The sequence below is a fragment of the Schistocerca americana genome, chromosome 1, assembly GCF_021461395.2.
Source record: "Schistocerca americana isolate TAMUIC-IGC-003095 chromosome 1, iqSchAmer2.1, whole genome shotgun sequence".
Taxonomy (NCBI): Eukaryota; Metazoa; Arthropoda; class Insecta; order Orthoptera; family Acrididae; genus Schistocerca; species Schistocerca americana.
In genome coordinates this window covers 828,591,944-828,619,146 of record NC_060119.1, presented here as the reverse complement: position 1 = coordinate 828,619,146, position 27,203 = coordinate 828,591,944, and the positions used below count along the sequence as shown (strand labels likewise).

General features: G+C 39.6%; 1 protein-coding gene across 1 annotated transcript in view; it reads left to right on the top strand.

The window, feature by feature from the left end:
* Positions 1 to 27,203, top strand: part of LOC124546401 (aminopeptidase N-like) — a 263,906-nt gene that overhangs the window by 224,414 nt on the left and 12,289 nt on the right. The window contains exon 16 of the mRNA XM_047125035.1: positions 3,724 to 3,805. Within this exon, the coding sequence (XP_046980991.1) occupies positions 3,724 to 3,805 (82 nt within the window). The remainder of the gene's footprint in view (positions 1 to 3,723; positions 3,806 to 27,203) is intronic.

The following is a 27,203-nucleotide window of genomic DNA, read 5'->3' as shown; positions in this document are numbered from 1 at the left end:
TTCACCCGATTTTTGAACCTTTCCCCATTGCTTCAAAATGTCGCACGATCATGGAATGATCACAGTTCGTCACATTTGCCACTTCTAGAGAACAATGAGGTGGATCGTTGTGGATTAATGGGTTTAAACGATCTTAATCAAACCCCGAAGGTTTTGCTAAAGTTGGAGAGTCACTAACGTCAGAACTACACTCCTTAAAACTAGACAACCATTTTCTTGCCGTGCTCCATCCAATGCCATTATCTCCAAACACGAAGCAAATGTTTCTGGGTGCCTACTTTGCTGTCACCCCTCTATTTAACTCAAACAAAAGAATATATCGGAAATATTCCGCTTTCTCCACTTGACACTCTATTTTCTAGCGTCCACAGCTCCACTTACTATCTCCAAATGTGAAAACGACAATATCTAAACAAAAATAGCAACAGTGAACTACAAAAAAAATGACAATCCTTTAACAAGCCCATAATAACCGGAATGTCAAAATGCAAAATAAAAGTGCCATGAACTTGCGCACCAACCTAATAATTTGTATCTGCTCGTACAATTTATCAAACATGGCTTATGAGAAGACGTTTTGTGGTAGGGGCCTCGTTTACATCCTTCACACTAAACAATTTTAATGCTAGGAAGAGCTGCTGACACAATCTATGGAGAGTGACATGGAATATTTCTCAGAAATATGGTTTCAATGCAGCCGTTACAAAATGGTAGTTGACGTGAGAGTTTTTTTTTTTTTTTGGAGGGATTTAACTGATTTACTGATGTAGTGACAGTAAATTTGCTGTTGATGCTGTAATCCTATGAATTTCACAAAATAACTTATTTTTCGTTTACACTATCGTATTCAAGTGTTAGTCGTACGTCTCCTATGATTTGTTGCTACGCTTCTGGCCGTATCCTTCAGCCCTCCTTCAGTACCTCGACCAATTGCGTATGTTAGTGTGATACCAAATCTCCGAGAGACAGCTCCAAAAATACTCACTAAATGTCTGCGACGGTGAATTTCAGTACTTTTTGAAAAATTGTGAATGAAGCGGCCACTTGATTAAAATGGTACGGTGTCAGAGATCGTTGTAACCGTCCTGGAAACCCACTTGAGCGGAAAGAGTTGTCTGTCATTACAACCGAAACGGTTTCATGGTAGTTGTTCACGTTCACATCCATGTTATTAAAATTTATTTGCCTTATCGCTCTGCCCTAAAAGTCTGTATTATGAACACATCAGAAAAGAACGTCGGCTGTTGTGTGCTGCTGTCTTTAGCACTCTGGAAAGCGACTGAAGGAAGGTGAAACCACGACTATGCAAGAAGGTGTTGGACATTCACACCGCATCTCAGAAGATGGAGGTCAGAGGTTTGCACACTCTGTAAAGCTGGATAAGTGGTGGTCTGCCGTAGATCTGATGACAAAGTGCATTTCTGATGCTGCATAAGGCACCAGTGAAGTGGTGACCAGATTATCTTCAGGTCTAACATTAGTGCTGCACGCTCTATTTGTCCAGAACGATAAGGGTGCAACACCCAAAAGCGAACGTTTACTGTTGCGTCCTGACTCTTTTGCAATGCACTAATGTTTGTTCTGAAGACGATCTGATCATCATAGCGAAACTGTTAACGAAAATGATAAACATAGCGGTGATCCAGAAGGTGTTTCTTCCGTTATGATCATACTGATACTTACCCTCGTGAAGCTCACAAAAACTGTGTGTTTGTTCACGATGACAAAGATGCCATCTGTTATCCATAAGTGATGCGCATAACCAAGCACAAGTCCAAATTTAAAAAAAGAATAAATAAACGAAATGGAAAACAAATAAAAAACGATGTTTGTTCAAAAAAGTTCTTCTCGGTGGTGTCAGTATTTTTTGATCACACCGTGCACTTCCTTCAGTTTATCAGACTGTAGTGTTGTAAGTCTACCTTTTTAGTTACTTCCCAAGTGGTTCAGTAAAAGGCACATCCAATGTTACAGTGTGTAGTCAAAAGACAAACATTTGGCACTTAACACACAGCACTAACCCCTAAAACCCGCGATCAGAATTCAATAGTTTAATTGTATCGCGGGTGACATGTTCATTCTGACAACGACGGGAACACTTGTTCAACACATCGCTGGAGGAAACTGGAACACTACCTAGCACGTAGGAAGGTTTTGTAATCCTTGGTCACGACATTATTTCCCTCTGCGTCAGTATTGCCCAGCTGCCAAGTCAGAACATTGGTGTTAGTTTGTAACAGAATACGTGGCACAGAGATTAAAACATTGTGTCTGTTAAAATGAATTAACGTAACATTCCGTCTCGACACTTTTTTGTTTTCGTGTATCAGATATCTTAACTCGTTTCGGCTGTTATCACTGATCTATGGTATGTATTAGCTCGCAGAAATTTGACCATACACTGTGTATAGATGTCATTTTAAATGTGATTTTGATGATGGCTTGACCAAAAAAGCGTTAAGATTGGAATATGAAAGTAGAAAGCTATTTGTTAATTAGTGCTATTGTGGTCGCTGACTTGTAGTACAATTTCATGCTGTAAACTTATATTATGATTTTGTATTCTTCAGTGAAAAATTACAATCAATGTATCGTTTCGGCTCTCGCAGTTCTTTCCACAGCATTTGACTTTTTGGTTTGCAAAGTCTAGTGAATTTGTAGAGTAAGAACTTAAAATGCATATCGAGTGGTCCTACGTAATTCACAATAACTAGATTCTAATTTTTAATTCTAATAGACTGACATATAATGCCGCATACAAAATTTACCAGATTCGCATATTGGGACTCCAACAGAAAGTATGAGTACTCTTTTTATGCAAATGTACTGATTTGTCTCTGGAATTTCTCGCAAAATGCCTTTTACAGACTTTTGCTCTGCTAATTATTCGAACGTAAAAAATTAAATGTGAAATTTTATGCCCTAGCGTTCTGCTAACTACGAGAGAAATGGTACTTAGCAAACGTTTAATCAATATTTTTTCTGCAGTTAACTGTTGAAGCATCAATAGCACGTATTACAAAAAGCGTTCGTAGCTAGTGTTCTTTGAATCCGGGTTCGATTCCCGGACAGGTTGGGTTTTTGCTCCTCTCGGGATTCAGTATCCGTGTTCACTTCATCGCCATAAACGCACAAGTCGAGGAAGTGCAATCAAATAAAAAAATTGCACAATACTGCCGAACCACTCGGAACGGGTCTTCACGTCATATGTACATTTGATTTCATTTCAATACGAAAACTAGAGCGAATATTCAGCCAAAATGATATGCTGGTACTCTGATAACGTTTCTCGGCTAAAATAATAGTAGTGTTACTCTTTCCCACATATTAAAACACAAAACAGAGCTCCAAAAGATTTATATTTCATTTCAACATAGTGGAAATAATCGAACGGTGGTTGGCTCCTAGACAAATACTGACCAACCGCGTCAATAAATATTCATATGAATTTGTGATTAATGATCATGAAATCGGAACGACGAAACATTTTGCAAATTTATCCGTGAATATTTAACGATATTAATTCTAATCAGAGTGGTCTCTCTTAAACCGAGCAAATGTCCTGTAACTTTTTAGGAGATGCACCGATGTACATTTTTCCAGCATGTTAAGTTTATTCGTAGTAATAAGTGAATGACTGATGTTATTATGAATCAAATCTTCCTTATAATGATAAAAATGATAACTATTTCTTTATGATCACGTTCTGAACTTTCTTTACAGATGTGAAGGAAATCCAGCTTTGTGGGAATACCTTATTTCAGCTACTGTTGACGGCTTCAAAACACAAGAAGGTCTTGACATGGTAAGTACTCAGTGATCCTTGTTTACAACAGAACTTGGATGGATGTGCGTTAGCTGGAATAGCAAAGCAACCAGCACAGTGAACAGTGAATTTGACAAATGGTTACAGTTCTGTTTCTTGGGCTTATAGTTACTTCACTCATCATTCAAAATAATATGGAATAGAATACTGTAGATATATACCTGATGACTTCTAGACCCAGACTCAGTTATCCTTTGTAAAACTTAAGGAATCATTCATTATTTCTTATATTTTACGTCCTTACTGGTCAAATTTAAGTTTTCTGCGTGGGTTGAGAGAAAAGTAATGCCTCGACCTTCGTTAATTGGGTTTGGACGGGAATATTTTAATAAATCAAACGCAGAAATAACGCTTGTAATGTGATCTTTAATTTCCAATATTCACTTCCCACTCAATTGGATATATGTCTGCCAACTACGAACAAGTTTTCTGAAGCCGTCACGGAAGAAGTCATCACTCTGTTTCCGCAACCACAGTCTTACAGTCCTGTCAACTTCTTCATCAAAAGCACAATGAAGTCCCCGGAGATCGTCTTTCATTATCGGGAACAGACGGAAGTCAGACGGTGCTAAATCTGGACTGTATAGAGGATGCCGTACGGTGGTGAGATTCAATCTCGGAAGTTCTGCTGTGGTGGCGCGTGAAGTGTGTGGTTTGGCATTGTCATGGTGCAGGAAAATATTTACCTTTTCCTTTCGGACCCTTGTTAGCCGTCGTTTCAGAGTTCGCAGCGTTGTGATGTAACGCTCTGAATTTATTATCGTTCCGCGATCAAGGAAATCAACATGGCAAACACCATCTGCGTCCCAGACCGCTGTGACCTTGATTTTTCCAGCTGAGGGCTGCGTCTTGAATTTCTTTTTCTGGGGCGAGTCTTTGTGTCGATATTCCATAGACTGACGTTTCGTCTCCGGGTCGTAATGGTGTATCCACGTTTCGTCTCATCACAATTAAATGGAGAAAGGCGTAACCTTCATTCTTGTAAAGCGAGAGGAGTTCCTGGCAATTTTCAAGTCTGTGAGCTTTCATTTCAGGAGTCAGCATCCGGGGTACCCATCGTACACAGATCTTCCGATAGCCAAGAAAAGCAATAATGTGACCCACACGTTCTTGCGAAATGCCGACTGTTCTTACAATTTCTCTCTGAGTGATACGACGATCGTCCTGAATCAATCTGTCAACATTTTGCTTGTGAAACTCGGTGGTTGTTGTCACAGGCCGTCCAACTCTTTGTTTGTCACGCAGGTCAGATGTTCCCGCCTCAACATCTTTAAACTTACTCGCCCAACGACGCACAGTACTCACATCAACACAATCACCATAAAATGCTTTCATTCTCTGATGAATCTCCTTTGGGGTGACAGCTTCTGCCGTCAAGAATTCAATGACTGCACGATGCTTAAATCCCATTGACCGACCGTCTGCGCAGGGTTCCATATTTTACACTGTAACAACACAACCGTTCAATGCTAAGGCTTCCTGCCAACTGGAGCTGTAGAGAAGAGACTATGTAACAAGCCAGTACCTGCCGCATGCCAATACCAACTGTTGAAGAGTTACGAAGGTGGAGGCATTACTTTCAAGTCAACCCTCGTAGTTATTGTAATGATTCCTCAAGCCGGTTCTTAGTTATTGTTTTGTTACATGTCGTTGCTACATTCATACAGCGAGAAGTCAGTCACGTTCCTCAATTTTTCAGTGTATACCATAAGCCTCCGATACTAAAGTGTAATTAAAGAGTATTACTTTTTTGCAAAGCAAGTTCCATGGTAGCCAGTCGCAAGTACTATGCTTTGTTCGTTTTCTGAAGTTACGAGAAGGAAACACATTCCTCTCTGAACAAAATCTATTACATCTCGTATACTATAATGAAAATCAAAACTCGTAACAGCGAAGCTCAACAACCATCGACATAGATATGTCTCATATTTTCTTGGTTATAAATTTACAAAATTGAAAGAATAATTTTCAGTCTAGAAACTGCAAGGTATATTTTTACGTTGCTTATCTTATTACTACATTTCTTTTCTTCTTCATAAAGACATTCGTCGAGGGCGAATGGTGTTCGTCCTTCATTAGAGACATACATGATGTTACATTTCCTTTCCATTTATGACCGTGATCTAATTTACTACAAGTAATCAAAGAATGGTACCAGCCACTCTCGTATTTTCACGCCTTTATCGTGTTTATTGAATTGTTTTATTACTTGGTAATGAGTGTAATTTTTCCTCCTAGAAAATGAATCAAAAACGATTCTTGGCAATATGTAGAAACTTGCAGAGCTTGTCATTACATAATGTCTTGAACATCGAAATTAAAAACATCGAAGGATTCACAGAAAATTATTAATTACTTATTTTTCTCACTACTCGCCACGACACTCCTTTAATCAAACATGAACATAGGCTGTTTGTTACTCGTGTGTGGCTTCTGTTTAAGTGGACCGCATTAAGCACGGAAGTGTTGTTTGGTCAAAAGAGAAAAGTCAATACTCCAAGATTATGCAAGCTAATGTGGATATTCCTTTCCTTAATCTGTCTTCCAAGATATGTCGTAGTATCAGTATAACTTTACGTGTTCCTACATTCTGCGGAACCTAGACTGATATGCCCCCAAGGTGGATTTTACCAGCCCTTTCAGTCTTCTGTAGATGATTTGTGTTAGTATTTTACAACCACGACTTTTAAAACTGATAGTTCCGTAATAATCAAACCTGGCAGTACCTGCCTTCTTTTGTACTGGGATTATAACTTTTCTTGAAGTCTGAGGATAGTTTCCTTTTTCCCTGTACCCTGCAACAGTTTTGTGAAAACAAATTCACCGAAGGATCTTAATAATTCTAAGGAAATGTCGTCTGCTCTAGGTGCCCTGTTTAAAACATCTCTGAGTGCTTCAGCAAATTCTTATCGTAGTATCCCATTGATCATCTCAACTTCATCCATTTCCTCTTGTCTTTCCCTTAGACTGTCTTCACGTTTCTTTCCTTTGTATAGGCCTTCTCCATCTTATCTTAGTGCCTGCTGCCTCGCTCGCGAAGACTCTGTGGCCTGCAGAGATTTTTATGTTTTTATTTAATCGAATTTTGTTGTTGTTCACAAATTGCAACATTTTCTAAACTTTTCACGCTAATTAGAGCCATATTAGCATGGTCTTTACCGATTGTACTTCTGACCAAAAAGCGATACAGCTAGCTGGTGTCCAAAGTTTTCGTTAATAATACTTATGTGTTCTTGTGGAAAAATTTCCATAGCTACTTTTATTTCCTAACAAATATTTCTTTATATCTAACAGAGAAATGAAATACCAGTTTTCATAAATTTACCTTAAAATTTTTTAAAATATAAAACATTTTCTTTAAAATTTTTACCCCCTATTGCACTCCGTTAGGGGTTGAATGACCAGAAACACTGAAACACGTAGTTTTTTTGTTGCTAACCGAAAAGTCAAATACCAATTATCATACGCTGAAGAGCCAAAGAAACTGGTACACATGCCTAATATCGTGTAGGGTCCCCGCAGAAGCGCCGCAGCACGACGTGGCATTGACTCGACTAATGTCTGAAGTAGTGCAGGAGGGAAATGATACCATGAATCATGCAGGGCTGTCCATAAATCCGTAACAGTACGAGGGCGTAGAGACCTCTTCTGAACAGCACGTTGCAAGGCATCCTAGATATTCTCAATAATGTTTATGTCTGGGGAGTCTGGTGGCCAGCGGAAGTGTTTAAACTCAGAAGAGTGTTCCTGTAGCGCTCTGAAGAAATTCCCGACGTGCGGGGTGTCGCATTGTCCTGCTGGAACTGCCCAAGTAAGTCGGAATACACAATGGACATGAATGGATGCCGGTGATCAGAGAGGATGCTTACGTACGTGTCACCTGTCAGAGTCGTATCTAGACGTATCAGGGCTCCCATATCACTCCAGCTGCACACGACCCACACCATTTCAGAGACTCCACCAGCTGGAACCGTCTCCTGCTGATACGCAGGGTCCAGGGCTCATGAGATTGTCTCCAAACCTATACACGTCCATCTGCTCGATACAATCTGAAACGAGATTCGTCCGACCAGGCAACATTTTTCCAGTCATCAACAGTCCAAAGTCGGCGTTGACGGGCTCAGATGAGGCGTAAAGCTTTGTGTCGTGCAGTAATCAAGGATACATGAGTGGGGACCAAACCGCTGAGGTCATCGATCCCTAGGCTTACACGCTACTTAAACTAACTTACGCTAAGGACAACACACACAACCATACCCGAAAGAGGACTCGAACCGTGGCAAGGCGCCTCGAACCACGCGGCCACTCCGCGTGGCTGATTATTTATTTTAAAAAAATTTCACCCAGCATTTTATCGCTTTAGTGGTTGAATTTCCAAAAACGTTGAAACACATATCTATTTATTTCTGACTGAGAAACTAAATACCTAATTTCGTAGGTCTAGCGGTTTTTTTTAAATAAAAACTTTGATCCCCTATTTTACCCCATTAGAGTTGGAATTTCGAAAAATCCCTTCTTAAATGAAGGCTACAGTACAAGAAACACATCTTCTCCAAATTTCAACTTTCTGTCCTTTTGCAGTTTCAGTTGGGCGGTGATGAGTCAGTTAGTCAGTCAGTTTGTCAGGACGTTATCTTTTATATATAGAGAGATTTCGATGGCTGTAGTGCAATACCCAGAACTCCCATCGTGGCTGTATCTTCCCTGTAAGCGAGTGACACGCAAAAGCAAAGTAAAGATATTACTAAATTAAGCCGCGCGGGATTAGCCGAGCGGCCTGGGACGCTGCAGTCATGGACTGTGGGGCTGGTCCCGGCGGAGGTTCGAGTCCTTCCTCGGGCGTGGCTGTGTGTGTCTGTCCTTAGAATAATTTAGGTTAAGTAGTGTGTAAGCTTAGGGACTGATGACCTTAGCAGTTACGTCCCATAAGATTTCACACACTGAACATTTTGAACTAAAATAAGATATAGACTTATATCCATGAAAAACAGGAAGAATTGAAGAATGGAAGAGACCAGTGAAAATTCTTTAATTTTTTAATCTTATCAGTTCATTAAATAGTAAATTGGGTATTAAAATGTTGTAAAATTAATAAACCTCAAACAGCAATTCGAGAATTATTCTGGTAAAATTAGTATTGGTAGAACCCGTACCACAGGGTCTGGCCATGGGTCTACCCATCTTACATACAGCACTGGTGAGAACATTGTACGTGAATCATGGCCACGAATTCTGCAAGTGTGCAGTGCGCTGTGTATGTGTGTAGAGCTCTCTTGCCTGGCCTGGCTGCGTATTTGCCCCTCTACAATCCCACACTGACTGAATGGTAGGAGCGGGAAAGGGGGGGGGAGGGGGAAACTGCGAACGCGATGCATTTAAATGACAATGCAGTCGCACAAGGAACGTTGCTGCGCTTTGGTTTCATATTTCGTATTTTTCAACGACATAGATCACACACAAAACAAATTTTCGGTATTATTTAATTATTTTTGGAGCGCTGAAGACATAATAAAATTATTATCCTGTAGTAACTGTCGGAAAACGTACTGGTGCAGACAACATTGCAGAATGTCGTCGTTGATTTTGCCACTTAATCGTGACTTGTTTAGTTTCATAATCGGAAAAAATCTTTCACGCGCGTATGTTGATCGAAATATTGTATCATTTTGCAACCTTATAATGGAGATGTAGGAATTCTTCCTGAGATAAACAACGTGGAACTCTTGGACGGTTTTAACGTAAGAGAATTTGTCTTTTAAACGGGAGTTACACTGTACATCGGTCAGATCTATCTGCATCTGCAAGGGGCACTTTCAACTGCGGGGTAAGTGGTATCGAAAACAGTTCAAAAAGAGATGTAAAACAGGAAGTGTCCTCAAAACATTTAGAAAAGCACACTTGTAATCCTTTGGACACCACAATGAATTCTACAAAATTCGCATTTTCTGTAATTCCAGGGAACTTAAGCGAAATGGACGATGCTTTTTGTCGCAATGTATTCCATTCGCAATGTGAATCCCTATCCAGTCAGAAAGAACTTATTTCTCCCCTTGAGGTGTGGAGTGAAGTCCACCAAAAACTCAAGGTCTGCAGTTCATTCCGGATGTTTTAATTTTTGTTCTTGTTTTCCTTTTTCCTTCATAAATTCCACAATAGCGGGTTAGAAATAGAAAAAATTTTCCAAGCATGCCCCTTGATTTAACCAACGTACTTTGCAGTAATATTACAGTCTCCATACTCTTCGTTCAGTTGCACCGGAAACTGTGGTAACTAACAGAGTAATTATGCGAGCGAGTTCAGAAAATTTGATTTCTGTATCATCAATTTCATCACGTGCTCAATGCCTGAATGTTTAGCACAGAGTGCTTCCAGATCAACTGAATCTCTAATTCGTTCTGTGTGGTGTCGTAATGTGGTTCCAAACGAAACTTGCGATAACTGTCGATATGCGACCGAATAATAGATTCTGAGAAGTCTCATCCTTCCCTTCTGTCATTCCTATTCATTTTCACAGGCTTGTGCCAACAGATCGTTAGACTGCCGCTTTTAGTGCAAGTAGCCACTGGAGCTGTGAACTTGCTTTGTACCAAGAGCAAATAGCGAAGGACAAACACTGCTGACACCGCGACTCTGCGAAGATAGTGAATGACGTACTAACCAAAAATTGCCGCACGGCAGTGCTCAAGGAAACGTCACATTGAACCAAAGACTTCCGAGAAGGGCCGAGCAGTGGCGAGACACGCCGAGACTCGGGCCGCAAGCCTGCAGCACATCGTGTTCGCATGCAGCTGTGCATACAGTGGCCGACCCTGTTATACGTCATCAATGCGGACGAAATATCGTATCTGTAAACCCTTAATCTAAACGCTGCATATTTTGTTCAGAGATATAGGGCAAGAATTGCTGGTTTCCTTACAATTACAAATTCAAAAATTAAACGTCCAAACACTTCTTTTCTTTGGACTGGTAACTCCTCTTCATTGCCAAGGCAGTTCTGTTTCTCTCTTACATCTACATACATATTCCGCAAGCCACCTGACGGTGTGTGGCGGAGGGTACCTTGAGTACCTCGATCGGTTCTCCCTTCTATTCCAGTCTCGTATTGTTCGTGGAAAGAAGGATTGTCGGTATGCCTCTGTGTGGGCTCTAATCTCTCTAATTTTATCCTCATGGTCTCTTCGCGAGATATGCGTAGGAGGGAGCAATATACTGCTTGACTGCTCGGTGAAGGTATGTTCTCGAAACTTCAACAAAAGCCCGTACCGAGCTACTGAGCGTCTCTCCTGCAGAGTCTTCCACTGGAATTTATCTATCATCTCCGTAACGCTTTCGCGTTTACTAAATGATCCTGTAACGAAGCGCGCTGCTCTCCATTGGATCTTCTCTATCTCGTCTATCAACCCTATCTGGTACGGATCCCACGCTGCTGAGCAGTATTCAAGCAGTGGGCGAACAAGCGTACTGTAACCTACTTCCTTTATTTTCGGATTGCATTTCCTTAGGATTCTTCCAATGAATCTCAGTCTGGCATCTGGTTTACCGACGATCAACTTTATATGATCATTCCATTTTAAATCACTCCTAATGCGTACTCTCAGATAATTTATGGAATTAACTGCTTCCAGTTGTTGACCTGCTATTTTGTAGCTAAATGATAAGGGATCTATCTTTCTATGTATTCGCAGTACATTACACTTGTTTACATTGAGATTCAATTGCCATTCCCTGCACCATGCGTCAATTCGCTGCAGATCTTCCTGCATTTCAGTACAATTTACCATTGTTACAACCTCTCGATACACCACAGCATCATTTGCAAAAAGCCTCAGTGAACTTCCGATGTCATCCACAAGGTCATTTATGTATATTGTGAATAGCAACGGTCCTACGACACTCCCCTGCGACACGCCTGAAATCACTCTTACTTCGGAAGACTTCTCTCCATTGAGAATGATATGATGCGTTCTGTTATCTAGGAACTCTGCAATCCAATCACATAATTGGTCTGATAGTCCGTATGCTCTTACTTTGTATATTAAACGACTGTGGGGAACCGTATCGAACGCCCTGGGGAAGTCAAGAAACACGGCATCTACCTGTGAACCCGTGTCTATGGCCCTCTGAGTCTCGTGGACGAATAGCGCGAGCTGGGTTTCACACGATTGTCTTTTTCGAAACCTATGCTGATTCCTACAGAGTAGTAGTTAGTTATGTCGTAATATAACACGTCCTCCAATCCTTCTGAATAATAAACGCAACATTTTTCAATCTCTAATTTTGTGTATTTAATTTCATTTAACTGCACAGTTTAAGTATTTTCGTTTACAGACCATAAAAATGATTAGTTTCAATGCTTGAACGAGTGTTTATCCTATGTACTGTCTGCAGCTTTCATGGACGAAAACTGCCACTCATAAGATAGAACAATATATTTTTTAAATCCGTTTCTCAAACAAAAAAACGATATTAGTACTGTAACCTTCCCACCGTAATTTTAAAAGAAAGAAAATGGACAATACTTAATAGAAATGGGGGCCAAGCGTAACCTCCCCACAAAAGTTTTAAAAGAAAATGACGATACTAATTAGAAATGCTGATGGACATGGCTCTATGCGTAACCTGCCCACAATCAAATGTACTGACAATGGCAACAAATGTGAAATTCGCAATCTGACTCAATTATAAATCCTTCAAAAAATTAAAGTCCATTCAGTGACAAGAAAATTCAATTAAACCGAAATATCGGTCTTTGGCCCTGTGTAAAACAATCAGAATTAAAGTCTTACCTCAGAATAAATGGATGTCACATATCTGCTCTTGTTGTTGCGCACCGCTTGGAGGAACTGCATTGCAAATAATAATATTCTCTTTTTTTGTGATTTTAGTGGAATTTTTCTTCAAAAAGAAGTGGAATGAAATGGGAAGTGCAACGAGATCTTTAGTTCAAAAAAAAATTAAAGTTTTGAGAAAATGCTTTTGAAATAAAAAATTATTATTGGGAGACTTGTTGGAGAATAATTACAATAAATAAAATTTTTCATTATCTAATGATTATATTAATTAACAGTATACCTTATTCCTCATCTTGACCATTGTTGCCGACCGCCTACATCACACAACCGCACTGGGCTGCTACTACTGACCGACCGCTCTGCATGACGACTACAGACTGAGTACTGCTCTCAACTAGACAGAGCTACAGACTCGCAACGACTGACTGACTGCTACTCTGCATAGCGACAACTAACTCGCAAAGACTACTACTGACTGAGAACCGCTCGCAACACTCGCGCGGTCAAGCGCATACTCTCTGGTCACAGATGCTACAATGCCTCGCCATCGCTGCTGCGTTACATACGTGTTTCATAACCCTCCACTCGGGGGGCAAAAATTTGGCAGCGATGGTGAGTCATTTGGACTTGCCAAGCGCGGCAAAATTTTTCTTTAATTAACAAAATCCTACAACTTACAGAATATTTAAATGTTGTGCACACGCACTAAGTACAAAATATATCAGACAAGGACAAAATGTGAATACTAAACATAGTAGCAAATCAGAAAAAAGTATATACAAATTATTTGACAGATAACAAAGTGCACAGGCACTGAAAAAATTCTTTAGCATATTCAGAACAAATGAACAGACTGGCAAAAAATATTATGTTGACAAGTGTACATGCACTGAAAAATGTCTTTAGCATTTTCACAACAAATAAACATAATGGCAAAAAAAAAATTCATGTCCAAAGTGCACATGCACTGAAAAATGTCTTTAGTATTTTCACAACAAATAAACATAATGGCAAACATCATGTCGACCAGTGACATAAGTGTACTCACACTGGAGTTTAGCGAATCGAAAAATGTATAACCTATGAACATAAATGATGTTACCAAAAAAAATTTTTTTTTTATGTGACAAGAATCAGGATAGGAAAGGGAAGGATTGCATCATGGTTGTAGCACTTTAGATTGCACACAGCTGCTCTGAAAGTCCATATCTTTCCACAGTAGTACAACACCAAGTGACACAACTTGAAGTTCTTTTCCCATCAGAATTTATCAGTGTAGCCAAGACACTGAACTGTCGTAGTAATGTTCCATGTTTTCATTTTGGCAGTACATTAGGTACACCAAACAGTGGGACCATAATAATGTCTTCATCGCTCATGGTGGTGGACAGCATGTCGTGTCAACACCACACTCTTACAAGGCACACCAACGTAGAATTAGTGCAAAACCAAATATAGTGCTCCATGATCACTGGGATAAACAGGACAAATGGACATTGCAGTAATTCAGGGTAGTCAGCTTATGAGGTGAAGGACATCAAGTCACATAATATTGACAATTACAGTCTTCATTGATAGTTCGTGGCATTCATAGCCCAGTTATTGAACATTTCTGTACCAAGTATGTAGTATTACAGAAAAATGTTCATTAATTGTTTTACATAGAATCAGTAGCCTTCTTTTCCTGGTTACAAAGCATTATGAAATAATCGCATTCTTTTCAGTTACAGAGTATAATCAAGAATCATTAACCTTCTCCTAATTACAGTTAATTAATCATTTGTCTTTAATTAATCATTTGTCTAATTACAGTTAATTAATCATTTGTATAATTACAGTTAATTAATCATTTGTCGTTAATTAATCATTTGTCTAATTACAGTTAATTAATTAATCATTTGTCATTTCAATATACTAAGAATTATTAGCCTTAATTAATTACAAAGCATTATTAAACAGTACCATAGTTAATTAATTATGTGTCATTCCAATCTATTAAGAATCATTAGTCTTTTCCTAATTACAAAGCATTATGAAACAGTCACATTCATTTCCAACAACAAAGTATCAACATTGGAAACAAGAGCTAATCAATGGCATAATTAATAACAATTCGTGGAGTGACATTAATTATTGGCACTCAGTGGCCATCAAGTATTGAATAGAATAAAACATAGTTCATCATTCAGTATTATTCAGATCATTACAAAGTCATTATTAAAGATCAGTTAATTACAGTCAAATCATTAGTAATCACAGGCATTACAATAAACAGTGGCAGTTATTAGCTAGTGACAAAGCATTATTTTGAATATAGTCTCATTAAGAGGTCATTACTCGAGTGACATGCTATTCAGAGTTGATCAGTATTATTCAGAATTATCATAAACTAGTGACATTATGTGGGACTGGTAATACATTTTTTTGGTAGCAATGCATTGCGTTGAGATCGATAATTAATTGCTGAGGCATAATACTTTTTGCTTTTGACCTATTGCTGCAAATGAGGATAGGTAACGTCATTCGTCATGAGTCAGCTGTAGCAAGATTATGTAACAAGGCAGTACATGTGATCACATTTATAAATGATAAACACAAATGGGTAAAAAATATAAAAATGCAAGTACTAGAACAGGTATAATAAGTAACAGGTTTAGTAAGTGTCATGAAAAACTTCTCCTGGAAAAAATACAAAAACGGATTATTGACCTGAAAGAAGAAACGCACACTATGCTGAAAAGTAGTGAACTTCGAATTAACAAGTAGTGAAATGTGTATAAAATGTGTTCCATAGCTGTCCTTTCCAAAACTTTCCGTCATCCTACTATGCAATGTAACACCTGCTGTCAAAGCAAACTGCAACAAATACTTAAATAACTACGTAGCATAAATACATAACTTCAACATTATCCTCATCTGTAAAGAAAAACTTCATTATTCATAATACCATTTCCTTCATCATTATTCATCAGTATTCACTATCATCTGCAAAAAATCACTTCATTACTCATTACCTAACTATTCCTTATCTCTAGCATATTTCATCACTAAAACTAAGATGTGTAGTTCTCTCTGACAGCCTGCATCAATCACCTTGTATTCTGAAAGAAAAAATTAGTTAAGACTGCTATTCTGTGATGAGTATAGTATATTCTTGTTAATGCTTGTTAATCCTGATCCATTTACTTTTCCTCATAAAGTTATTGCATCTTCTTTCGTTTATTCCGTAGGTGAAATTCCCATTTATGTTAAATTTATTTCTTAGAATCATCATTCCTTTCTGAAATTGATGAACAAAGATTAATGTCTTGCATTTAAATCCTATACCCACTAAATAATGACTGGTTTATGGTGACACAATTAACCATACAGCATAACATGACAGAAAACGTAATATGTCCAAGACATTGACAGTGTTCGGATGCGAAAAAATGTACACAGAATAATACAATGCAGTAGCAAAAAATGTGAAACAGTCACGATGTTGAGATGTCATAAGGCAAAAAAAATGTCAAAGTCGACTGGTGTGTGTTATATCTTAACTATTTCATAGTGCATACAAACAAAACTGGAGTACAGTCATATACACAAAAAAAATGGAAAATGTGCACGGTCTGATGTGTAACGACAAGAAAAGCGACCTGCTAACCTTACCTTGCCGGGCACTTGCCAAGAAAAAAAATACGATAATCATCAATAAGTAGTCACATAAATATAATTGCAGAAATAGTCGTAAATGTGTAAATTCATCTGGAAAAATATGCACGGTCTGATGTGTAACGACAAGAAGAGCGACCTGCTAACCTTACCTTGCCGGGCACTTGCCAAGAAAAAAAAAAATACGATAATCATCAATAATTAGTCAGGTGAATTAATTGCATTAGTAAATGGCATCATAGTGTGTTGAATCATACAGTGGTTTCACTCAATAAACGGTTTAATGTTTGAGATATGGTGATTGCCTTTCGATTTTCTGGTTCTCAAAGTTTCGACGTGTACAACATTGGGGTGAGGGATACTGCGAATCCGATACGGACCTGCGTATAGAAGTTCAAATTTACTGCACTTACCTTTTAATTTGCTGGATAAATAGTGTGTACGTACTAATATCTTCTGTCCAACGTGAAAGTCGCGGCGTGTACAAACCTGTTTTTGCTGTCTTCTCCGGCGCTCTGCGGCACGTTTGATGTTGTTCAGCGCAATGTCAATTATTTCGTGGTGTCGTAGGCGACGATTTTTGGGGAATTCTATTAATTCTTTAATTTTGTTCGGTGGTTCAACGTTTTTCAGTATAACAGTCGGAGATAGCATAGTGGATTCATTTGGAATGGAATTAATTACATCTTGGAATGAGAGTATGTGTGTATCCCAATCAATATGTCTTTTGTGGCAGTATATTCTGCACAGCTTACCAATTTCTTTCATTAATCTTTCACAGGGGTTCGAAGAAGCGTGGTACTTGGATATATAAATCGGAGAAATGTTTCTAGCTCGTAACATGCGTGTCCATACACTACTACGAAATTGAGATCCATTATCAGAAATTACTTTCATTACATGCCCTACATGAAATAGAAAATGTTTTACAAATGCTTTCGAAACAGTTTTAGCAGTAGCTTTGCGTAACGGAGTGAAAGTAACAAATTTTGAAGTGAGCTCAACAGCGACAAAAATGTAGCAAAAACCTCTGTTAGTTCTCGGAATCGGACCAAAAATATCTACTGCGGCCATGTGTCTTAATTTCACAGGTATAATGGGATATAAAGGAGGAATACGTGAAGTGGTGTCTGATTTAGCTTTCTGGCAAATTTTACAAGACGCTAAAACTCGTCGTATACGTTTTTCCATGTTGGTAAAATAACAGTTCTGTCTCAGTATAAGAAAACATTTTCGTGCTCCGTAATGTGCGTAACTTAAATGAGTGTACCAAATTAGTTTGTTAACCAGTTCGTCAGGAATGCATAATAACCAAATGTTGCTGTCAGGATGAGAGCGGCGAAACAGAATGTCATTGCGTACAGTGTAGTGGTTCCTAATCGTAACATTTTTCCTATCTTGCCAAAGGTGTTTAATTTCTTTCCACACATTGTCCTTATTTTGTTCTTGTGCTATGTCCTGTAATGACGATGAAATAAAATTTTCAAATGCAACCTGCTGAATGTACATGACACTGAAATTTGCTTTGCAGAAGTTGGTTGCTACGTCTTGCTGATTGTTACTGAGAGAACGCGATAGTGAGTCTGCTATAACATTTTGTGTACCGGGAATGTGAGCTATTGTAAAATTAAATTCCTGTAAATATAGTTTCCATCTGCTTAACCTGTCGTGAGTGAATTTAGCTGAAAGTAAAAATTGTATCGCTCTATGGTCTGTGTAGACGGTGGTATGTCTGCCGTAAAGAAAGTGCCTAAATCTCGTGAAAGCCCATACAACACATAATGTTTCAAGTTCTGTGACGGAATAATTTCGTTCAGCAGGTGACAAAATGCGACTTGCAAATGCGATGTTTTTAATTACTGTAGAACCATCTTCTTCTATTTCCTGGAAAATGTGTACGCCTAAGGCGGTGTTAGAACTGTCGGTGGCAATGGAAAAATTTCTAGTAAGATCTGGGTGCGATAATAGTGGAGCATTCAACAAAGCATGCTTCAAATAACATTCTCGTGAGCAAAATTCTGCTTGTCAAAAGTAATGTTTGCGTTACTGTAGTATGCAATCTGTGCTGTATCTGGTTAAATTCTATCGTTCGTCCTGTTATTTACGGGAGGATGCTGTGGCATATCCACTATATGAACTGTTCTGTTATTTCTTACTGACGTGTTACGCTATGGATGACACCTATTGTCTGTTCCATTCATGATTATTTGTTGTTGCTGATGTTGTTGCTGCTCATAAGATCGACTGTTATTAAATGTACGCTGAAAATTGTGCTCATCATTCTTTTTACGTCTGTCCTAATAATCATTCCTATACGGTGTATTGCGGTAGGAATTGAAATAGAGTGTTGTCTGTACGTAGTTATTTCTTTGCTGCCATGCGTTACTATTTGTTGGGGCTGGGACTATACGTGCACGCGGCGAAACATTAAAGTTTGGTTGACCTTGTAGACTGCATTGTTGGTTAGGTATGCTAAGCGGCTGACTTTCATGCTATTGTGGTGAAAAACATCTATTGTTACAAAAATATGGTTCCGACTGCTCAAAATTTTATACATACTGATGATTACGATTTTATCTGTAATTAAAATTACGGCGGTACTGGAGTGCCTACTGAAAATTGTCACATTCGGTAAAAGATTTGTCGTATCCGGTTTTCATTACATACGTTTCTTAATACTAGGTAGAGCAATAGTTAAAGAGCAGTTTGGATAGATATAAAGGATAGTAGAAGAAAAGGCAGCAGTGCAGAAAACTAAAGATGAAACAGCACTACTACAGCTCGGGGCCCTATGCTCGCTACGGCACATATTCATTAAAGCGTAATGAATCCCCTGAGGTCGATTACGCACTGCAACTAAATTTTAGCTTTTGCGTTACAGGCAATAGCGGTAAAATTTCAAAGGCAAATTGTTGTATCCGTGCTAATTCAAATTTCTTCATTACAGGCAATGCTGTTGTAAATACAATAGCAAATTGTCGCCTCTGGTTCAAAGCTAGTTTCTGCATTACGGGTAATAGCGGTGAATGTACAAAGATAAATTGTCGTATACAGTGCAAATCGTGTACCTGTACGCTGTCATTATTAAATTCCTTACATTTTCTTACAAATGCAAATTGCTCGAAATCTACGTTCTCGTCACTGAATTTGAGAACACGTTCAGGTTTGTGTGAAAGTCTATTCGTCTGTGTCGTTTCGTACTTCAAGTTACGTAGCTTTTCAGATTTTAAGTCGCGTGGCTTTTCGGATTTTACGTCTCGTAGTCTCTGTAAATTACTCACATTATACGCGCTGCGTGACTCTGACACATGTTCATAAAGTGGCGTCTGTTGTGGTATGTTATTAACTGACATGTTTTTCATCTCTGTTACTTCTTGTTGTAAATTTGATAACTTCCGACGTAACGTGTTGTTAGATGAATCGATTTCATTAATTGTCAGCTGTAAATTTTGAAATTCAGGTGTTTGGATAAAAGAAACCGGTGCAGTATCGTCTGATTTATTGTCATCAGTATTTTCGATAACATCAATACGACTGGCCAATTCATCACATTTTTCAGTCAGTATTTTAACCTGATCATCGGTTTTAGAATCAGACGCATTAATCTGTTTTTGCAACTTGCGCGTAGTTTCGCTCAGTTTTTTAACATCAGCTTTGATGACATCGCAATCCTGTGTTAGATCTAGTTGTTCGAATCTATCTGTCACTGTTTGAATATTTACTGTGTGTGTATCCGTTTTTGCTTTAAGATCAGAAATTTCATCCCGTAATTCCGCGTTCAATTGTTCTATGGTATTAATTTTGTCGGACACTGTAGTAATATTATTGTCTACATACGTCTTCGCTTTCGCGAATATTTTACGTTTGTCCTCTTGTCTCTGTGCAGTGATTGTTTCCATGACTTGTCGTTTTACTTTGTTTTGATCTTGAATAAATCTGCGGAAACGCGTATCACTGTTCTGTATGTGCTGACTAAAGCGCTCGTTAATCTGAGTGTTCTGCTGTTCGAATTTCGCGTCTATCTTTGCGTCCATAGTGCGCGAAAGTTCTACCGTCATTGCTTTAAACTCGTCCCGTAATTGTGTAGCTTTTTCAGAGCATTGTTTAGCGACTCCGCTAATTTCGTCTCTGAGTGTTTCTGTTGCGACTGTTTGCATTTCTCTTAATTCTTGCGCAACAGATTTAATTTCTTCGCTGTTTTTTTGTGAACACGCCTCAATTTCCACGCGCAACTGTTCCTTAGTGTCATGGCACTGCGCGGCAACGTCTCTAATTTGTTCACTAAGCTGCCTGTTCTGTTCCCTAAGTTGTTTGAAATTTTCATCATTATTGTCAAGTTTTTCGTTCTGTTGTTTGAAATTTTCATCGATTTTATTAAATCTTTCATTAAACTGTTTGAAATTTTCACTCTGTTGTTGTAGCAATCTTACCATAATTTGTTCAAAGCCAAAGTTAGCGTTTATACTCTCTGTGCTGTTTAGTGGTGGATCTGGAACTCTCTCGCTTACTGTAACCATTTGGTTATTCTGAGATTTACAAAAAGGTTTGTCAGTCGGATGTACATTGTCAGACGTTATTTCGGAATTAAATAAATCCGTCGTACTTTCACTACACTGACCATTTTCATTCGAAAAATTTGTTTGTATGTTACTTGAATTTTCCAAATCGGGTGTGTTAAGCTGGGCAGCGCTCATTACAATAGAGCGTCCCGCGTCATCAATTGTCGTCAAGTTAACAGACGAGACAATTGAGTTCGTTTGTTCATCATTAAGGTGAAAGTCATCATTAGTGGTTGGAATGCACTGATTGTTAGTGGACGCAGGATTGTCATCATCACACTGCGTGTCATAATTACTATCGGTCACGCTGTTTAAGTCGGTAATTTCATTCAAAATACCTCGCGATACACTATTCACAGTCTTTCGCGGCATTTTTGCAACAGTCACAAATATTCACAAAACAATAAGCACAATGCAAAAGCAACACACAAATACAACAAAGCAGCAAATTGCCGTTGACCTGTAGAAAGAAAGTCACAATATTATTAAAAGCGTTGCGCCAAATCCTAATTATCTAAGCAAATAAGAGCAGATATCTGACTGTCGCTCAAAAGACTCTCAACGAAATACGATCCTGGACTGGGTGTCGCCAAGTGTAACCTCCCCACCGCAATTTTAAAAGAAAGAAAATTGACAATACTTAATAGAAATGTGGAGCCAAGTGTAACCTCCCCACAAAAATTTTAAAAGAAAATAACGATACTAATTAGAAATGCTGATGGACATGGCTCTATGCGTAACCTGCCCACAATCAAATGTACTGACAATGGCAACAAATGTGAAATTCGCAATCTGACTCAATTATAAATCCTTCAAAAAATTAAAGTCCATTCAGTGACAAGAAAATTCAATTAAACCGAAATATCGGTCTTTGGCCCTGTGTAAAACAATCAGAATTAAAGTCTTACCTCAGAATAAATGGATGTCACATATCTGCTCTTGTTGTTGCGCACCGCTTGGAGGAACTGCATTGCAAATAATAATATTCTCTTTTTTTGTGATTTTAGTGGAATTTTTCTTCAAAAGAAGTGGAATGAAATGGGAAGTGCAACGAAGTCTTGAGTTCAATAAAAAATTAAATTTTTGAGAAAATGCTTTTGAAATAAAAAAAATTATTATTGGGAGACTTGTTGGAGAATAATTACAATAAATAAAATTTTTCATTATCTAATGATTATATTAATTAACAGTATACCTTATTCCTCATCTTGACCATTGTTGCCGACCGCCTATATCACACAACCGCACTGGGCTGCTACTACTGACCGACCGCTCTGCATGACGACTACAGACTGAGTACTGCTCTCAACTAGACAGAGCTACAGACTCGCAACGACTGACTGACTGCTACTCTGCATAGCGACAACTAACTCGCAAAGACTACTACTGACTGAGAACCGCTCGCAACACTCGCGCGGTCAAGCGCATACTCTCTGGTCACAGATGCTACAATGCCTCGCCATCGCTGCTGCGTTACATACGTGTTTCAGTACGTCACGTGCAATAGCCGGTCATCAGACAATAGCGCTTCCGCCGACAGCCCTTCCGTTCGGCTGCACCAGACAGACACAGTGTGTTTTTAATTGCTCGCACCGTTCGTTAGAAGCCCACAGTCTCTTGTCGATAGCAGCTGCTGCCCTTCCCAGCTAACTGCTGGGAGCAGCGACACAATTCCACAGAACTGTTTGAAATGTACGGACGGAAGCGAAAGAGGGTTCCGTGTTTAATTGCAGGATCCAGACAAATATTCACTTCATTTATATTTCAGAGGCGAGGCCACTTCGACGCTTGTGACAAGATCGTGTGGCAGACATGAAATAGATGTAAGTAATTACCATAATAAAACAGAAATTCGAATATTTATTAAACTGACTGCTGCGAAATGGGGGAAACATCATAAAATTTTCGTACTACACTGGCGGAAAAAATCGCAGCGTGAAGAAGGAGTTGTGCCAGATAAACATAAGTTGGTAGGGCTGTTTCTACATCTGAAAGATGATGCAATTTTGTCATATGATGACATGATGGAGCCAGTCGGTGTGGCCGTGCGGTTCTAGGCGCTTCAGTCTGGAACCGCGTGACCGCTGCGGTCGCAAGTTCGTATCCTGCCTCGGGCATGGATGTGTGTGATGTCCTTAGGTTAGTTAGGTTTAAGTAGTTCTAAGTTATAGGGGACTGATGACCACCGATGTTAAGTCCCATAGTGCTCAGAGCCATTTGAACCATTTTTGACATGATGGAAACCGTGGCTGTTGTTTGAAGACAAATGTAGTTGGTGTTTGTAAGCTCTTTGTATGTATCAAAACATGTGGTGCGTGGTGGAAATCTTCTCAGTGACAAATCTAAAGTGTTCAGTGAGAACAATTTTCGTGTGCAACAATAAGAATGCAGTGGGAATGTATTTATATCTGTTGGACGAATGTTATGAAAACTAACACTCCAAACCGACGTTTCACGACAATTAATGTGTAAAAAACACACCACATGTCATAAAGGAAGCGTGTAAACGGTCTGAGGATGAATCACAACGATTCGAAGTCGGTAACGGTACCCTTTGAATAAAGGAACTGAAAGTAAATTTGTGGCTGGTTGCTGTCCTAACACCATCAACATTTTTCTGAAAGATGATATCTTCTCAGATTTTGCGCCAGTACCATAAGAGTGGCGCTAGTAACGCCACTATCAGGACACAAACAAAGTTTGTTTTAAATAGACGCTGTGACGGTCGGGGGCGTTAGTTAATGTTGAGACTTGACGTGGTGACTTCATGTTAGTCAAGAATGTCTTTAAGCGGAGGAAGACGCCATTATCATCACCTCACAGAGTTGGAACAAGGTCGTGTATCAGGGCTAAGAGAAGCTGGACTCAGCAGGAATGTAGCCACTGTATGTGATCTCTGGCTGCGGGGTCACGAGAATATACGGTCGCAAAAAAAGTCGGTTTCGGTAGTGCCGCGGGGTACTACCGGGATGGAAGAACACCGTGTTCGGCGTACATCTCTGGCTCCTCGTTCTGCATCTGCAGCAGCAATTTGAGCAGCAGTTGGCACCACAGTGACACTACGAACTGTTACAACAGGGGATCTCAAGTTGATTCCGTATTTCTAGATTTCCGGAAAGCTTTTGACACTGTTCCTCACAAGCGACGTCTAATCAAGCTGCGGGCCTATGAGGTATCGTCTCAGTTGTGCGACTGGATTCGTGATTTTCTGTCAGTTCGCAGTTCGTTGTTATAGACGGCAAATCATCGAGTAAAACTGAAGCAATATCAGGTGTTCCCCAGGAAAGCGTCCTGGGACCTCTACTGTTCCTGATTTATATAAATGACCTGGGTGACAATCTGAACAGTTCTCTTAGGTTGTTCGCAGATGATGCTGTGATTTACCGTCTAGTAAGGTCATCCGAAGACCAGTATCAGTTGCAAAGCGATTTAGAAAAGATTGCTGTATGGTGTGGCAGGTGGCAGTTGACGCTAAATAACGAAAAGTGTGAGGTGATCCACATGAGTTCCAAAAGAAATCCGTTGGCACTCGATTACTCGATAAATAGTACAATTCTCAAGGCTGTCAATTCAACTAAGTACCTGGGTGTTAAAATTACGAACAACTTCAGTTGGAAAGACCACATAGATAATACTGTGGGGAAGGAGAGCCAAAGGCTGCGTTTCATTGGCATTAAAGAGACAGCTTACAGTACACTCGTTCGTCCTCTGTTAGAATATTGCTGCGCGGTGTGGGGTCCTTACCAGGTGGGATTGACGAAGGACATCGAAAGGGTGCAAAAAAGGGCAGCTCGTTTTGTATTATCACGTAAGAGGGGAAAGAGTGTGGCAGATATGATACGCGAGTTGGGATGGAAGTCATTAAAGCAAAGACGTTTTTCGTCGCGGCGAGATCTATTTACGAAATTTCAGTCACCAACTTTCTCTTCCGAATGCGAAAATATTATGTTGAGCCCAACGTACATAGGTAGCAATGATCATCAAAATAAAATAAGAGAAATCAGAGCTCGAGCAGAAAGGTTTAGGTGTTCGTTTTTCCCGCGCGCTGTTCGGGAGTGGAATGGTAGAGAGATAGTATGATTGTGGTTCGATGAACCCTCTGCCAACCTCTTAAATGTGAATTGCAGAGTAATCATGTAGATTTAGATGTAGACAAGGACAGCCCCGAGCCAGACGACCTATAACGTGCATTCCAGTGACCCCAAACCACTGCCATTTTCGACTTCAATGGTTTCAAGCGAGAGCTCATTGGAGTGAAAGGTGGATATCTATCGTTTCTTTCTGATGAAAGCTGGTTGTGCCTCAGTGCCAGTGATTGCCGTTTTTTGGTCAGGAGTTGGCCAGTTGAGGGCCTGCAACCAACCTGCCTGCATGCTGGAGACATTGGTCGTACACCTGTGGTTGTGGTCTGGAGTTCGATTTCGTGTGACATTGGAGCACTCTCGTGGTAATCCCGAGCTCCATGACTGCAAATTTGTACGTCAGTCTGGTGACTCGACCTGTTGTGCTGCCATTCATGAACAGTGGGTTCTTTCCAACCAGATAACGCGCGCCCTCATACCGCCTGTGCAACCTCCATTCCCTACAGAGTGTCGACATGTTGTCTTGGCTTTCCTTGATCACTAAATCTGTCTCCCGTCGAGCACATTTGGGACATCATCGGAAGACAACTCTGCCGTCATCCGAAAACAGAATTAACCGACCCTGTAATGACCGAACAAGTCCAACAAGCAAGGAACGCCATCATACAAACTGACATTCGGTACTGTACAGCACAATGAATGCACCTTCACTTGCATTCAACATTTTGGCAGTTACGCCGGTAATTAATGTACCAGAATTTCCCATTGCAATGGCTTATCTCACGCTTACATTAACCTGTGATCTTGCAATGCTAATCACTTAAATATGTCATCTAGACAAATGTATTCCAGAAATTTCGTAACTCTATATTAATTATTTTCTGGTGTCACGATTTTTTTCCGTCAGTGTATTTCCGATAACAGCGAGTAATATGCTGAAGAGTCAAATTCACAGTGTGCCCTAAAATCGTTTTACCGAAGTATAATAGGGAGGTCTCGACATGGAAATCACAACATTAGATGACAAGAGGGACTGAGAATCGCGGTGTACCGTTTTACGCCACATTTGGGGGCCCATTGCTAATGTTTCTGTAACAGCTGTTTATTGGAAATACTATTAAATATTAATATAATATATTGTTTTGCACATTTTGTTATTACTGAGTGCCTCCGCATATTGCAACAGATTTAGACATGAGATGCAAATCTAGTGACTCTGGCTTTCTCATGCATACAGTCAATGATAAGGAAGATTCCTAAAACTGTCGCAGCTTAAATGACCGAATAGAGCTGGTATGAATTCAATTTACATTGGAACCTGGGAAAGATCAAAGATACACACACCCTCCGCCCTACATCACCGTCATACACACACCAAGCCGTATTTGACAACATTTATTGAACTCGTATTATTAGCGGAAATGAGACGCTTAAAGTAGTAAAGGTGTTTTGCTACTTGGGGAGCAAAATAACTGATGATGGTCGAAGTAGAGAGTATATAAAATGTACACTGGTAATGGCAAGGAAAGCGTTTCTGAAGAAGAGAAATTTGTTAACATCGAGTATAGATTTAACCGTCAGGAAGTAGTTTCTGAAATTATTTGTATGGAGTGTGGATATGTATGGAAGTGAAACAAGGACGATGAATAGTTTAGACTAGAAGAGAATAGAAGCTTTCGAAATGTTGTGCTACAGAAGAATGTTGAAGATTAGATGGGTACATCTCGTAACTAATAAGGAGGTATTGAATAGAATAGGGGAGAAGAGGAGTCTGTGGCAAAACTTGACAAGAAGAAGGGATCGTTTGGTAGGGCATGTTCTGAGCCATCAAGGGATCACAAATTTAGCATTGGAGGGCAACGTGGAGGGTAAAAATCGTAGAGGGAGACCAAAAGATGGATACACTAAGCAGATTCAGAAGATGTATGTTGCAGTAAGTACTGGGAGATGAAGGAGCTTGCACAGGATAGAGTAGCATGGAGAGCTGCATCAAACCAGTCTCAGGACTGAAGACAACAACAACAACAACAGCAACAACATTCTTAGCGGTTTCAACTTCATAACGGATTTGTATATTTATGTGGTGTCACCGCCAGACACCACACTTGCTAGGTGGTAGCCTTTAAATCGGTAGTATACGTCGGACCCGCGTGTCGCCACTATCAGTGATTGCAGACCGAGCGCCGCCACACGGCAGGTCTAGAGAGACTTCCTATCACTCGCCCCAGTTGTACAGCCGACTTTTCTAGCGATGGTTCACTGACAAATTACGCTCTCGTTTGCCGAG